Here is a 16109-nt window from a genome sequence, read left to right as displayed (position 1 = left end):
CACTCTCCATCCAAACAAGAAATGGAATTATTGCTCCCCTTAGATTCCAAGTGCTAAATACATATCAAGCCAAACACTAGAAAATGACATTGAACCTCAATATCAGTATCTTCATATCTTGAGATATTTGACATTTGAGCCAATCCAATGGCAAGACCATTTTTCTCTTAAGCAATCCAGTGGCAAGACCTTTTTTGAAGATGAAATGGCAAGACCTCGAATGTCTACGTTCAAACAGAGCAATCCACCCACTCCACCGCACACAACAGGCCAATCAGGCCCATCCACTTGCACAGCCCGCAGTATGCTTCTTCTTCTATATCAAGAAATGGTACAGCGTTAAAGCCACCAGATCCCACGGCGCAGAACTCCCCCAAACCCCGAGACCCCAACCAAAATCCACCCCCGAACTAGGTCATCCATGGCTGGCGGCGGGCAAGCAGCGGTCTCGTTCCTGACGAAGGTCGCAAAGGTGGCTGCCGGGTTGGGCTTGACGGCATCTGCCGTCTCCACGTCCCTCTACACGGTGGACGGCGGCCAACGGGCGGTCATCTTCGACCGCTTCCAGGGCGTTCTCCCGGCGGTCGTCTCGGAGGGCACCCACTTCCTCGTCCCCTGGCTCCAGAAGCCCTTCCTCTTCGACATCCGCACGCGCCCGCACAGCTTCTCCTCCACCTCCGGAACCAAGGATCTGCAGATGGTCAGCCTCACGCTCCGCGTCCTCGCCCGCCCCGATGTGGAACGCCTTCCTGAAATCTTCACCAACCTCGGCCTCGACTATGACGACAAGGTGCTCCCCTCCATCGGCAACGAGGTGCTCAAGGCCGTCGTCGCCCAGTTCAACGCAGACCAGCTCCTCACCGACCGTCCCCACGTCTCTGCCCTCGTCCGTGAAGCCCTCGTCCGGCGCGCCGGCGAGTTCAACATCGTGCTCGATGACGTCGCCATCACCCACCTCGCCTACGGGAACGACTTCGCCCAGGCCGTTGAGAAGAAGCAGGTCGCGCAGCAGGAGGCTGAGCGCTCCAGGTTCCTCGTTGCGCGTGCAGAGCAGGAGAGGCGTGCTGCTATTGTTCGCGCGGAGGGAGAGAGTGATTCTGCACGGCTCATCTCAGATGCCACCGCTCTTGTAGGCAATGGCCTGATCGAGCTCAGGAGGATCGAGGCTGCTAAGGAGATAGCTGGGGTGATTGCGCGCTCACCCAATGTTTCCTACATCCCTTCCGGCAACAACGGCCAGATGCTGCTTGGGCTCAGCACTGCCCGGTGAATGAATTGCCACTTATCTTCCAGTTATCCTTCACTTGATTACAATACTTGAATAAGTTCAGATGCTTCGACATCGGAAAGGTGTGGCTACTCCCAGATGTGCCCACTCCCATTATCTGGTCCATCGAATTGCTGAGAGATTCGTGCACCCGTCTGATTGTGAGCAGTGTTTTTCCAGCAACACTGCGGGCAGCTCAGATCATTATGCTGAAAAGTACTAGTTCATGTTCTCCTTCGACATAGTTATGATTTTAGGATTTTATCGGAGAGTGGAGACTTTTATAATTGTGCTACTCATCAATTTCCAATTATGGAAGAGTCATTGAACAAATGTTGTATTTTGGTTGCCAACCTATGCTATATCTGTGCTTATTATTGCAGGGATATGGTCCTCTATGGTTATTGCTCAAGAGGCAACTTGGTTTTTGAATTATTGGTTTCATTTGTTGCCTTTTCTGATTAAAGTTCTAAGATTGCTTTGTTCTTGCATAAACGCGCAGCAAAATATTGCACTCGTTTTGTAAATAGGGTGAGCAAGCATGGGCTGCATTTGTCAACACTACATCTACTTGCAGTTAATCTTTCCCCGATTTTCGTTTTACTACTAGTATAGTACTAGAACTAGCTATTTGCCTGTGTGTTGCAACGAGGACATAAATATTCTAGTAGTTTAACATCAATCATATCCGATGTATACCTTACGCTCATTGTATTCTAGATTTTGATAAGATTTAATTTGATTTGAATACGGGTGGTGGAAGTCAATGAAAGTTTTCATTTAGTTGAGGTTTTCCTAAGTGATTTGGGTATGGGCAGGGAAGGCAAAGAAACTTACGATATTGGTAAGAATTGATTTTATTTGAATTGATTGAGTTAATGAATAAGTCCGTCTATGTTTTCTCAACATAGCCGGTCCCAAGCCCGGGTAAAGGAGGAGAGTTGTGATAGGCTTGGCGAGCCAACGTAAAAACTTAGCCAGTCTTATGGAGATGAAACCCAAAAGATATCCGTTGTGGTGTAACCTTCTCAGCGGCGTGCCACATTGGAACCCGGGTGTGGTGTCAAATGGGCAAGGGCCGGACCGTCACCCCCCCCCCCCCCGCCCCCAAGTGGCACGTCGTATCTTCGTCTGGATACGGTGGCAAGTGGGCGATGATCGAGTCGTCGCATCCTTAGTGGCGTGCTACATCGGCGCCCGGGTGTAGTGGAAAATAAGCAAGGGTCTTCGCATTTGACTCGACGAGTGCGGAGGGTAAGGAAGCTAGCCGAGCCTAGGACGATTCACTTAGATAGCTGGAACGTAGGGTCTCTGACAAGGAAGCTTCGGGAGTTAGTTGATGCAGCGATGAGGAGAGGTGTTGATATCATTTGTGTCCACGAAACCAAATGGAGGGGACAGAAGGCGAAGGAGGTGGAGGATACCGACTTCAAGCTGTGGTACACGGGGACGGCTGCAAACAGAAATGGGTAGGCATCTATCAACAAGAGCCTCAAGTATGGAGTGGTAGACATCAAGAGACGCGGGGACAAAAGTATCCTGGTCAAGCTAGTAGTTGGGGACTTAGTTCTCAATGTTATCAACGCGTATGCCCCACAAGTAGGCGACAAATGAGAACACTAAGAGAGAGTTCTGGGAAGGCCTGAAGGACATGGTTAGGAGTGTACCGACTGGCGAGAGGCTCTTCGTAGGAGGAGACCTCAATGGCCACATGGGTACATCTAACACAGTTTTTGAAGGGGTGCATGGGGGCTTTGACTATGGCATCAGGAATCAAGGAGAAGATGTCTTAAGCTTTGCTCTAGCATACGACATGATCGTAGCTAACACCCTCTTTAAAAAGAGAGAATCACATCTGGTGACTTTTAGTAGTGGCCAACACTAGCCAGATTGATTTCATCCTCTCGAGAAGAGAAGATATGCGTGCGTGCCTAGATTGTAAGGTGATACCTGGGGAGGGTGTTGTCCCTCAGCATAAGATGGTGCTTACCGAATTCCACTTTCGGATTCGTGTCGAGCGGGATAAGCCACTAGTAGAAAAAGGCCCATTTGTCCCGGTTCGGGAACCGGGACTAAAGGTTTGGTACTAAATCCCTATACCTTTAGTCCTAGTTCTTATACGAACCGGGACAGATGGGGCTCCACGTGGCCGCTGGGGCTTGCCCTGGCAGGGGGGCCTTTTGTCCCGGTTGGTGGCACCAACCGGGACCAATAAGCTACCACGCGTCAACATTTCAGGGGGCTAGGGTTTTTGTTTTTTTTTCTGAAGGGGGGGGGGTTGGGGGTTTTGGGGGGTTTTGTCGGGTTAATTTAGGTGTTTCATATATTGTGTTAGCTAGCTAATAGAGAGAAGTGTCCTCTCTTATCTCCGTGCTTGGTCGACGCTACGTACTATACGTATAGAGAGGACTCGACACGCTAGCTAGTAAGCAAATGAAGGAAACCATTAAGTACAGAAGATCGTCATGAACATATGCATACAGAGAGAAGTGATATCGACCTCTCCTTCTCCGAGAGATTGGTCGAACAACAACTTTTCGTATATCTATCCGACGCTACTGCTGGTTACATATATACAATATAAGATCTCTTACAATCCCCTAATATCTGAACTCAACTTCCACATGGTATTCTCCGACTTTATTGATGACGTGATCAAGAAAGAATCCCGCCAATTCCTCTTGAATTGCTTTCATGCGATCTTGTGGTAGGAGTTCATCCCGCATCTGCCACGTCTAATTTGAAGAAGGGGGTCAATACATATATATGAATGAAACTCAACACAAATGATGGTAATAAAATGAAATTGTGAATATTATTGCTTACGCACTTCATATTGTCTTTTAGAGTAGCCCCGCTTATTCTTGGCCGTCGCGTTGTAGATGAACTCGCAAACGTAGTATCCACAGTAATTATTCCCGAGTTCCTGCCACAAGCACTTTACGAGAAATAGAGGTCAATCAAACTGATAATAGAGCATTATAAATGGCATTGATGAAAGTAGCTAGAATCAACGGGAGATGCACGGGACTAGCTAGCTAGTAGTACTTACTTTCGGGTATGTAAATCGCAGCTCCCCCGGTAGTCTCGGAGCTTGTGCGGTGAATACTTTCCAAACCATGCGAGACAAAGAAAACAATTACTTGATATCAGGAAATGAACACAGTTGCCGATATGGTGCGATAATGATCGATTGAACTTACTTCTTGAGCATTTTAGTCATGTCCGCATAGTCCTCGGGATCTTTTCGTCTCGAGTCTAAGACAGTTACTAGTCCCTGCTCAAGCTTAATCTCTAGGAGAATATAGTGGAAGCTGCGCACGCATGCATAACTCATCAATTATATTACTATAACCTCAAGTAATAAGGGAAACCGAATATGCACAAGACAGTAACACTCACTTGAAGTTGTAAGGAAAGAGTATTTTATCTTTGTTTTGATTTTGAAGCAACGATTTGAGCAAGTTGGCCTCGGTTTCTTTGGCATGAAATTTAACCATAAATTCATCTATGAGATTTGTGTTAATGAACCCAATATCATAGATTTCTGCTTTTCTGCATTCGACGATCTTCAATCTGCCTAATATAGTGAGGATAATTATATATACATGCAATGAAAGGGCTGAGCTATATATAGAGACTTAATGACAGAAGTAGTACTTATAGACAGTAGCAAGTGACCGTTAATTTATCAAGGGCATTTTGATTGAAAAACTGGAAGAACTCCTCAAATGGAACAGACAACAGATCAATTCCAACGAGGTTGTGCTCCTCTTTAACTCTCAGCGTCAAAGTATCCTTCCCCCCAGACTCTCTGCAGGTTTTCTTGTACCAATCATGGAATCTTTGCATCATCGTTGTTAGAGTAGTTCCATCTTTGATGGGAGGCTTCCCGTACTGGTATTTGTGTTCGTCCACCTCCATTGTATCATAATGTGCATCGTCAGGCAGGTAATCTCCAAGATTGGTACCGGGCAAAATCCCTGGATGATTAGCGACGATATCGCTAGACACCTTGAGCGGGGGGCACGATTGGTTCGCTTGTTCGCCGAGCTAGGCAATTTTTTCCCAGCTCGTCGTTCTACTAACCTTCGATCATTGCAAGTACTTCCCGACCGCTCCGCTTCGATATATGACCTTTCAATAATGCGCTCATAGTTGGTTTTCGGCGAAGACGGTGGTGGTTTCTTCAGGGCATCGATAGTGTGCTTTGCTTTCACCGCATCTATCTTCTCCTCCGGAGGTGGATGTTTCTTAGCTCTTTGCATTTCAAAGAAGTCCTTCACATAGGCTTGACAGATCTCCTCGTTTTCCTCCGCGGTCATCTCGTATGGTAACTTCTCTACAGTCTTGAGAGATGGACCGAATCTGTATTGCCTCCCGGATCTGGCTGTACTGCTAGACGCCGGAGCAGACGGAGCGGCTGCTGCTGTCTTCTTTTCTTGCTTACGAGGCGGAGAAGAAGGACTACGACACGCCTGAGCAGCCGGAGGGACGGCAGGTCTCTTCCGCCCTTTCTGACGAGGCGGAGGAGGAGGCGGGCTGCTCGGACGCGCCAGCGCAGGCTGAGAAGGAGGCGGAGTGCCGCCACGCGCCGGAGAAGGAGGCAGAGTGCCCTGATCACTCGCCGAAGGAGGAGGCGGAGTGCCCTGACTCGCCGGAGGAGGAGGAGGAGGCAGAGGCGTCCAGTTCGGAAGGTTGATGAACTCCTTCCTCCATAGGCATGGAGTCTTCAGAGCAGAACCCAGCCGAGTCTCCCTTTCACCGGTAGGGTGGTCAAGCTCGAGCTCCTCAAATCCCTCTGTTATTTCATCCACCATCACCCTAGCATATCCTTCTGGAATCGGCCGACAATGAAAAGTTGCGCCGGGTTTAGGAGGTGCAACAGAGCCGACAGCCGCCTTGACTTTGAAGTTCTGCCATTGCGTCATAAGGTGGCAATGTTGAGACTCTGTGATAGCATCCACGGGGTAGCTAGCAGGAGCCGTGAAGACAGGCTCCTGAAGCAGCTCGGTGGAAGCCACGCTGCTTCTCCATTGAGATGGCGGGGTAGCTTTGGCAGGTCGCTTGCTGTGAACTGCTTCTCATTCCTCTAGCGCTTTTACCCTTGCGTGCAGCGCCTGCAGTTGGGTCTGCTCCACTTTCCTCCTCCTCTCCTAGCCTTTGTAACCACCTGCATCCGGAAACCCAGCCTTCCACGGAACGGAGCCTGGCGTGCCTCGTGTCCGTCCAGGGTGCTCAGGGTTCCCGAGGGCCATTGTGAGCTCGTCGTTCTCTCTGTTGGGAACGAACGTCCTTTCCTGCGCTGCGGTGATATACTCCTGAAGCTTCGTGACGGGTATTCGCAGTTGCTTGTTCGTCCAAACGCACTTCCCTGTTTCAGGGTCCAAGGTTCCCCCAACCCCGAAGAACCAAGTCCTTGAACGGTCTGGCCAGTTCAATGTCTCTGGTTCGACCCCTTTATCAAGCAGGTCATTCTCAGCCTTCTCCCACAATGGCCGGGCTTTGAGGTAGCCACCTGACCCCGTGCGATGGTGATGCTCCTTCTTCGCATCATTTTTCTTGTTTGTCGCTGATATCTTCTTACTCATGTCCAATGTCTTGTGGGCCACAAATGCGTCCCAGTGATCTCTGATCTTCTCAAACCGGCTAGTGAATTCTGGAGTCTTTTCTTTGTCGACAAATTTTGTTTCCAGCTCATTCTTCCACCTCCTGAATAGATCTGCCATCTTCTTAAGAGCATGAGCCTTGACCAATGGCTCTATAATAGCTGGCTTCTCTGGATCCTCCTCTGGTGATAGGGTGAAATTTGCCTTCAGCGCGGCAAAGATCATCTTTCTGCCTATCGTTGACATAAGACACCTCAGGGTCTTCCTTCTTAGGCTTATACCATTGGTGGATGCTGATCGGGATCATGTCCCTAACAAGAACCCCGCACTGAGCAGAAAATGCTTCCTTGGTCCGGATGGGTGCAATCGGTTGGCCATCGCGCGCGATTTCTGTGATCGTGAACCTTTCATCCTGGCGCAACTTTTTCTTCGGGCCTCGTCTCATTAAAGAAGTTTGGCTCGATCCAGAGGGCTAGAAAAGAAGAAAGAAGAGAGTTAATATGTGTACATACCAAAACAATTAATGCATCAATTAGCTATAGTCAGCACATGCTTAATTAATATATATACCTGGCCGAACTCCGCTCGGTCACCGGAGCCGTCATCACGGTGTCCTTCTTCCACCGGCATTCGGTCACCGGAGCCATCATAATCATGTCCTTCCTCCTCCATTGTTCGATCACCGTAGCCTGCTTCTTCACCCTGTCCTTCCAGACCATCGGTGTCGTTGAGATACGACAAGACATCAGCTCCGGCTGCAATTATGTCCCCGAACACCTGTTCTACTTCCTCATCTCGGCTGTGCTCCATAGTTTCTGCAAATATTACAACATGGCAGTTATTATACAAACATGACAGATGGATATATTAGTGGCAAACATAGACCTAGCTAGCTAATCACAACAAGGAATCATATTAGTGGCCTCGATGCTTCTCTAGGGTTTGGGGTGGGCTCGGCAACACTTCAAGGGTTCAGGGTGGCCTCGACAACGCTCTTTTAACTTGGTAAATTTGGGTGGCCTCGGCAGCGCTTCTAGGGTTTGGGCCGGACCGCCTCTCTCACGTTTGTCTTGCATCAAAGGATTCAACAAAACCATGTCTTCATCATTAGGCGAAAGTAACAGGCGCATGATGGTACGAAGTTCTCCAAAGTTGTTCTGGAACGGAGCCCCAGATAGGATAATTCGTCTTGTTGTACAAAAAGACGAATTATCCTATCCGAGACTCCGTTCTAGAATAACTTTGGAGAGCTTCGTACCATCATGTCCCGGTTACTTCCGGGTAATGATGAAGCCATGGATTTGTTCAATACTTTGACACAAGGTAACCTCTCGACCCCTCGGCGATCCTCGACCCTCGACCCTCGACCGCTCGGTGATCCACGACCCTCTACCCTAGTTCCCGACCCTCGACCCCCTCATGTCACGTTTGTCTAGTGTCAAAGGATTCAACAAAACCATGTCTTCATCATTAGGCAAAAGTAACAGGCGCATGATGGTACGAAGCTCTTCAAAGTTGTTCTAGAACGGAATCCTAGATAGGATAATTCGCTTTTTGGTACAAAGTTCAGCAAGAGGCTTCTGAATATCGCTATTTGGAAGGCCTTTGCTGAAATTCGTACCAAAAGGCGGATTATCCTATCCGAGACTCCGTTCCAGAACAACTTTGCAGAACTTCGTACCAACATGCCCCGGTTACTTCCGGCTAATGATGAAACCATGGATTTCTTCAATACTTTGACAGTAGGCAACCTCTCGACCCCTCAGCGATCCTCGACCACCCTCGACCCTCGACCCCTCGACGAACCTCGAACCCTCGACCCTCGACCCTCGAACCCTCAGGGACCCTCGACCCCTCGGTGACCCTCGGCCCTCTACCCTAGCTAGTTCCCGACCCTCGCCCCTCGAACCCTCGGCAACCCCTCCCCCCTCATGTCGAAGTTATCGGGGAGGGGGTATATCGACCCCCCCTCATGTCGAAGTTATCGGGAAGGGGGTATATCGATAACGACATACCCGATAAAAAATAAGAAGAGGAAGAAGAAGAAAAAAAAAGAGGAGAAGAAGAAAGGAATAGAGGAGAAGATCGAAGAAAAAAAGAAGAAAAAAAGAGGAGAAGAAGAAAAAATAAAACATTTTCTATTTTTTATTCTTCTCCTCTATTCCTTTCTTCTTCTCCTCTTTTATTATTATTTTTTCCTCTTCTTATTTATTTCTCCTCTTCTTCCTCTCCTCTTCTTCTCCTTTTTCTTTTCCTTCTTCCTAAACTAAACATAAACTAAAATAATCCTAAAACTAAACGAAACTTCTCCTCCTCCCTTTTTTTTCTTCTTCTTTTTTTTCATCGTAAAACTTTATGAACAAAAATACAACAGAAAAAAACCATAAAAATTCTATGAACAAAAAAAAATTATATGAACAAAATTACAACAGAAAAAAAATCATAAAAATCTATGAAAAAATGACATATTCTTTGCATATGAACATACAAACATTTGCATATTCTACAATAATATCACCAAAAAAATCTATGAACAGAAAAAAATTCTAACTTTTGCATATTCTTTGCATATGAACATACATCATCATCATCATCATCATCATCCTCATCATCATCATCATCATCATCATCATCATCATCTACTACTACTACTACTACAATATGAACAGAAAAAAAATCTATATATGTGAACAGGGCCGTCGCCGGCGTCGGGGCGGGCGGCGGCGTTGGGGCGCGGGGGGGTTGGGGGGGAAGGGGGAGAGGAGGGGGAACGTCGCGGTGAGGCTCACAGTGCAGGGGAGCGGCGGCGAGGTCGGGGGAGGGCTCGGCGCGTGCGATGGCGAGGTCGGGGGAGGGCTCGGCGCGCGCGACGGCGAGGTCGGGGCAGGGTTCGGCGATGGCGAGGTCGGGGCAGGGTGTGGAGAGGCCGGGGAAGGGGCGACGGCGATGACGAAGACGGCGGACGGGGGCAGGACAGCCTGGCGGCGTCGATGACCTCGCCATCGTCGGGCGGCAACTGGCGATGAAATCTAAAAAAGTGCTAAGTGCTGGCTTATATAGCAAAGGCTTTAGTCCCGGTTCGTGGCACCAACCGGGACCAATGCCACCCTTTAGTCCCGGTTGGTGCCACCAACCGGAACCAAAGGCCTTGTGCCACCAACCGGAACCAAAGGCCTTATATAGCAAAGGCCTCTGCTTCCCGCCCTTTGGGCTGCTGAAAAGAGACTAAAAGGGGGGCATTGGTCCCGGTTGGTGCCACGAACCGGTACCAATGCACCCCTTTAGTCCCGGTTGGTGCCACCAACCGGAACTAAAGGCCTTGTGCTGCCCGCGTCGCGGCCAAAAGTTTAGTCCCACCTCACTAGTTGAGAGAGCTCGAGAGTGGTTTATAAGCGCTGCTGCGCCCACCCTCTCGAGCTCCTCTCAACTGCAGGTTTTCGGGCCTAATTTGTCACTATTTGCCTGTGGGCCTACTGGGCCTGCTACGGGCCTGAATCCTGGCCCATGGTTGGGTTTCTAGTCGTATTTAGGCCATGGTTACCCAGTAGGTGGCACTTTTTTTTAATTTTTTTGTTTTCTGTGTTGCTTTATTTATTTTATTTTGTTTCTACTTACAACAAAATACTTACTGTTGCTATTTTTATTTATTTTATTAAAGTTTATTTATTTTACTTTAATTAAAGTTTATTTTGTTTCTACTTATTTATTTTATTAAAGTTTATTTTATTTTATTTTATTTTGTTTTACTTACTTATTTTATTAAATTTTATTTTATTTTATTTTGTTTCTACTTATTTATTAAAGTTTATTTTGTTTCTACTTATTTATTAAAGTTTATTTTGTTTCTACTTTTTTTATTAAAGTTTATTTTGTTTTATTTTTTTTGCTTTTTTTATTTATTTTATGAAAATTCCTTTTGCTTTTAATGTTTTGAACATAAAATACTTTGATAATTTTAGTTCCATAAATTTTATATAATTTTAGTTTCAATAGTACTAGAGGTTTATAAAAACTTTTTAGTTGATTCCTTTAGTACCGGTTCTAAGGCTGTTACAAAGGCATTTCATTTAGTACCGGTTCTAAGGCTCCCCACGAGCACCTTTAGTACCGGTTCGTGGCATGAACCGGTAATAGAGTTTTTTAGTTGATTCTTTCTGCAGCTATTTTTTAGTCCCACCTCGCCAAGCGAGAGGCACTCGCAGTGGTTTCTAAGCCCTGAGTGCAGAGACGATGAAGGAGAGGCACAATGCTCACCTGCACGTTGCTTAGCTTCAGGCCTTGTGGAAGTGGTGTAGACTGCATGGAACTATCAGGGTTTCGGACGAAAACTACACATAGCTCCGTGCAGTCTACACTATTTCCACAAGGCCTGAAGCTAAGCAATGTGCAGGTGAGCATTGCGCCTCTCTTTTATTTTTAATAACTTATTACAACTCCGGACTTTTTTTGTGTTTATTATGCACCATTCAAAGCCACGTTATCAACTTTCAACCCTTTCTGACTTCGTTTGTTATTTTTCATTCATTTACTGATTTGTTTAGAGAGCTATAAGACCCTGAAATTGAAAAACATTTCAAATGAACTCTGAAAAGGTTAAAAGTTGGCATGGTATCATCATTTCACCCACATAGCATGTGCAAAAAAGTTGAGAGGGTTACGGCAAGAACTGGATGCACTTCATGTACAAAACGGACAATCTCTTTCGAAGTATTGGGGTTTCGGACAAAAACTCGTCTGTTACAAAGGGATTTCATTTTTTTGAACTTATTTGAACTCCAGACTTCTTGTGTGTTCAAAATGCACCATTCAAAGCCACATCATCAATTTTCAACCCTTTCTGACTTCGTTTGTTATTTTTCATGCATTTACTGATTTTTTTGAGCTATAAGACCCTGAAATAGAAAAGCATTTCAAATGAACTCTGAAAAGGTTGAAAGTTGGCATGGTATCATCATTTCACCCACATAGCATGTGCAAAAAAGTTGAGAGGGTTACGACAAGAACTGGATGCACTTCATGTACAAAACGGACAATCTCTTTCGAAGTATTGGGGTTTCGGACAAAAACTCGTCTGTTACAAAGGGATTTCATTTTTTTGAACTTATTTGAACTCCAGACTTCTTGTGTGTTCAAAATGCACCATTCAAAGCCACATCATCAATTTTCAACCCTTTCTGACTTCGTTTGTTATTTTTCATGCATTTACTGATTTTTTTGAGCTATAAGACCCTGAAATAGAAAAGCATTTCAAATGAACTCTGAAAAGGTTGAAAGTTGGCATGGTATCATCATTTCACCCACATAGCATGTGCAAAAAAGTTGAGAGGGTTACGGCAAAAACTGAATGCACTTCGTGTACAAAACGGACAATCTCTTTCGAAGTATCAGGGTTTCGGACGAAAACTCATCTGTTACAAAGGGATTTCATTTTTTTGAACTTATTTGAATTCTAGACTTCTTGTGTGTTCAAAATGCACCATTCAAAGCCACATCATCAATTTTCAACCCTTTCTGACTTCATTTGTTATTTTTCATGCATTTACTGATTTTTTTGAGCTATAAGACCCTGAAATTGAAAAGCACTGCAAAATGAAATATGAAAAGGTTGAAACTTTGCATGGTATCATCATTTCAACCACATAGCATGTGCAAAAAAGTAGAGAGGGTTACGGCAAAAGCTGGATGTACTTCGTGTACAAAACGGACAATCTCTTTCGAAGTATCAGGGTTTCGGATGAAAACTCGTCTGTTACAACAGGCATTTCATTTATTCACATGTAACTGCAGTGATATTCTAGATCAAAGGCATCATCATAATAGTTGTGGAGAGAAAGTCTTCACTTTTTCTTCGCTTGTGTCCTTTGCTTATTGCGCCGTAACCATGGATAATCTTCATCGTTTATCAGGGTGCTTGGGTCAACCTTGACTTTGAAGGGAGGAATTTCACGAAACTTTTCATAATCTTCGGACATGTCTGTCTTGCCCTCCACTCCCATGATGTCTCTTTTTCCTGAAAGAACTATGTGGCGATTTGGCTCATCGTATGATGTGTTCGCTTCCTTATCTTTTCTTTTTCTCGGTTTGGTAGACATGTCCTTCACATAGAAAACCTGCGCCACATCATTGGCTAGGACGAACGGTTCGTCTGTGTACCCAAGATTGTTCAGATCCACTGTTGTCATTCCGTACTGTGGGTCTACCTGTACCCCGCCTCCCGACAGATTAAGCCATTTGCACTTAAACAAAGGGACCTTAAAATCATGTCCGTAGTCAAGTTCCCATATGTCCACTATGTAACCATAATATGTGTCCTTTCCCCTCTTGGTTGCTGCATCAAAGTGGACACCGCTGTTTTGGTTGGTGCTCTTTTGATCTTGGGCGATCGTGTAAAATGTATTCCCATTTATCTCGTATCCTTTGTAAGTCAATACAGTCGAAGATGGTCCCCTGGACAACGAGTACAGCTCATCACAAACAGTGTTGTCACCTCTGAGACGTGTTTCCAACCAACTGCCGAAAGTCCTGATGTGTTCACATGTAATCCAGTCGTCACACTGCTCCGGGTGTTTGGAGCGCGGACTGTTCTTGTGTTCATCGACATACGGGGTCACCAAGGTAGAGTTCTATAGAACTATGTAGTGTGCTTGAGACCAAGAATGCCCGTCCCTGCATATTATTGAGTCCCCTCCAAGCGTGCCTTTTCCAGTCAGTCTCCCCTCATACCGCGATTTAGGAGACCAATCTTCTTAAGGCCAGGAATGAAGTCAACACAAAACCCAATGACATCCTCTGTTTGATGGCCCATGGAGATGCTTCCTTCTGGCCTAGCGCGGTTACAGACATATTTCTTTAGGACTCCCATGAACCTCTCAAAGGGGAACATATTGTGTAGAAATACGGGGCCCAGAATGACAATCTCGTCGACCAGATGAACTAGGACGTGCGTCATGATATTGAAGAAGGATGGTGGAACACCAGCTCGAAACTGACAAGACATTGCGCCACATCACTCCTTAGCCTTGGTATGATTTCTGGATCGATCACCTTCTGAGAAATTGCATTGAGGAATGCACATAGCTTCATAATGGCTAATCGGACGTTTTCTGGTAGAAGCCCTCTCAATGCAACCGGAAGCAGTTGCGTCATAATCACGTGGCAGTCATGAGACTTTAGGTTCTGGAACTTTTTCTCTGGCATATTTATTATTCCCTTTATATTCGACGAGAAGCCAGACGGGACCTTCATACTGAGCAGGATGCAAAGAAGATTTACTTCTCTTCTTTGGTAAGAGCGTAGCTGGCGGGACCTTCATACTGCTTTGGAGGCATGTCGTCTTTTTGTGCAAATGTTGCAGGTCCTCCCGTGCCTCCAGTGTATCTTTTGTCTTCCCATACACGCCCAAGAAGCCTAGCAGGTTCACGCAAAGGTTCTTCGTCACGTGCATCACGTCGATTGAAGAGCGGACCTCTAGATCTTTCAAGTAGGGTAGGTCCCAAAATATAGATTTCTTCTTCCACATGGATGCGCGTCCCTCAGCGTCATTCGGAACAGATAGTCCGCCAGGACCCTTTCTAAAGATTGCGTGTAAATTATTGACCATACCAAGTACGTGATCACCGGTACGCATGGCGGGCTTCTTCCGGTGATCTGCCTCGCCTTTGAAATGTTTGCCTTTCTTTCGACATTGATGGTTGGTTGGAAGAAATCGACGATGCCCCAGGTACACATTCTTCCTGCATTTGTCCAGGTATATACTTTTGGTGTCAGCTAAACAGTGCGTGCACGCGTGGTATCCTTGTTTGTCTGTCCTGAAAGGTTACTGAGAGCAGGCCAATCATTGATGGTTACAAACAGCAACGCATGTAGGTTAAATTCCTCCTGTTTGTGCTCATCCCACAGACGTACACCGTTTCCATTCCATAGCTGTAAAAGTTCTTCAACTAATGGCCTTAGGTACACATCAATGTCATTGCCGGGTTGCTTAGGGCCTTGGATGAGAACTGGCATCATAATGAACTTCCGCTTCATGCACATCCAAGGAGGAAGGTTATACATACATAGAGTCACGGGCCAGGTGATGTGATTGCTGCTCTGCTCCCCGAAAGGATTAATGCCATCCACACTTAAACCAAACCATACGTTCCTTGGGTCACCTGCAAACTCAGCCCGGTACTTTCTCTCGATTTTTCTCCACTGTGACCCGTCAGCGGGTGCTCTCAACTTCCCGTCTTTCTTACGGTCCTCATTGTGCCATCGCATCAACTTGGCATGCTCTTTGTTTCTGAACAGTCGTTTCAACCATGGTATTATAGGAGCATACCACATCACCTTCACAGGAACCCTCTTCCTGGGGGGCTCGCCGTCAACATCACCTGGGTCATCTCGTCTGATCTTGTACCGCAATGCACCGCATACCGGGCATGCGTTCAAATCCTCGTACGCACCGCGGTAGAGGATGCAGTCATTAGGGCATGCATGTATCTTCTGCACCTCCAATCCTAGAGGGCATACGACCTTCTTTGCTGCGTACGTACTGTCGGGCAATTCGTTATCCTTTGGAAGCTCAAAACTGACAAGACATTGCGCCACATCACTCCTTAACCTTGGTAGGATTTCTGGATCGATCACCTTCTGAGATATTGCATTGAGGAATGCACATAGCTTCACAATGGTTAATCGAACGTTTCCCGGTAGAAGCCCCCTCAATGCAACCGGAAGTAGTTGCGTCATAATCACATGGAAGTCATGAGACTTTAGGTTTTTAAACTTTTTCTCTGCCATATTTATTGTTCCCTTTATATTTGACGAGAAGCCAGACGGGACCTTCATACTGAGCAAGCATTCAAAGAAGATTTCCTTCTCTTCTTTGGTAAGAGCGTAGCTGGCAGGACCTTCATATTGCTTTGGAGGCATGCCGTCTTTTTCGTGCAAACGTTGCAGGTCCTCCTGTGCCTCCGGTGTATCTTTTGTCTTCCCATACACGCCCAAGAAGCCTAGCAGGTTCACGCAAAGGTTCTTCGTCACGTGCATCACGTCGATTGAAGAGCGGACCTCTAGGTCTTTCCAGTAGGGTAGGTCCCAAAATATAGATTTCTTCTTCCACATGGGTGCGCGTCCCTCAACGTCATTCAGAACAGATAGTTCGCCGGGACCCTTTCCAACGATTACGTGTAAATCATTGACCATAGCAAGTACGTCATCACCGGTACGCATGGCGGGCTTCTTCCGATGAT

At 46.3% G+C, this 16109-nt stretch overlaps 1 protein-coding gene across 1 annotated transcript; it reads left to right on the top strand.

Moving 5' to 3' along the window:
* Positions 1 to 339: 339 nt before the first annotated feature.
* Positions 340 to 1711, top strand: LOC123144982 (prohibitin-3, mitochondrial). Its single transcript, XM_044564257.1, has one exon. The coding sequence runs from the start codon at positions 422 to 424 to the stop codon at positions 1268 to 1270; it is 849 nt and encodes a 282-aa protein (XP_044420192.1). The 5' UTR covers positions 340 to 421; the 3' UTR covers positions 1271 to 1711.
* Positions 1712 to 16109: the final 14398 nt, after the last annotated feature.

This window comes from Triticum aestivum, chromosome 6D (assembly GCF_018294505.1).
Source record: "Triticum aestivum cultivar Chinese Spring chromosome 6D, IWGSC CS RefSeq v2.1, whole genome shotgun sequence".
NCBI lineage: Eukaryota > Viridiplantae > Streptophyta > Magnoliopsida > Poales > Poaceae > Triticum > Triticum aestivum.
The sequence above is the reverse complement of the archived record's forward strand: the minus strand, read 5'-3'. Positions and strand labels throughout refer to the sequence as shown.

Bases quoted from the DNA above. Each gene is read 5' to 3' on its own strand.
- LOC123144982 (XM_044564257.1), top strand. From the start codon at position 422: ATGGCTGGCGGCGGGCAAGCAGCGGTCTCGTTCCTGACGAAGGTCGCA.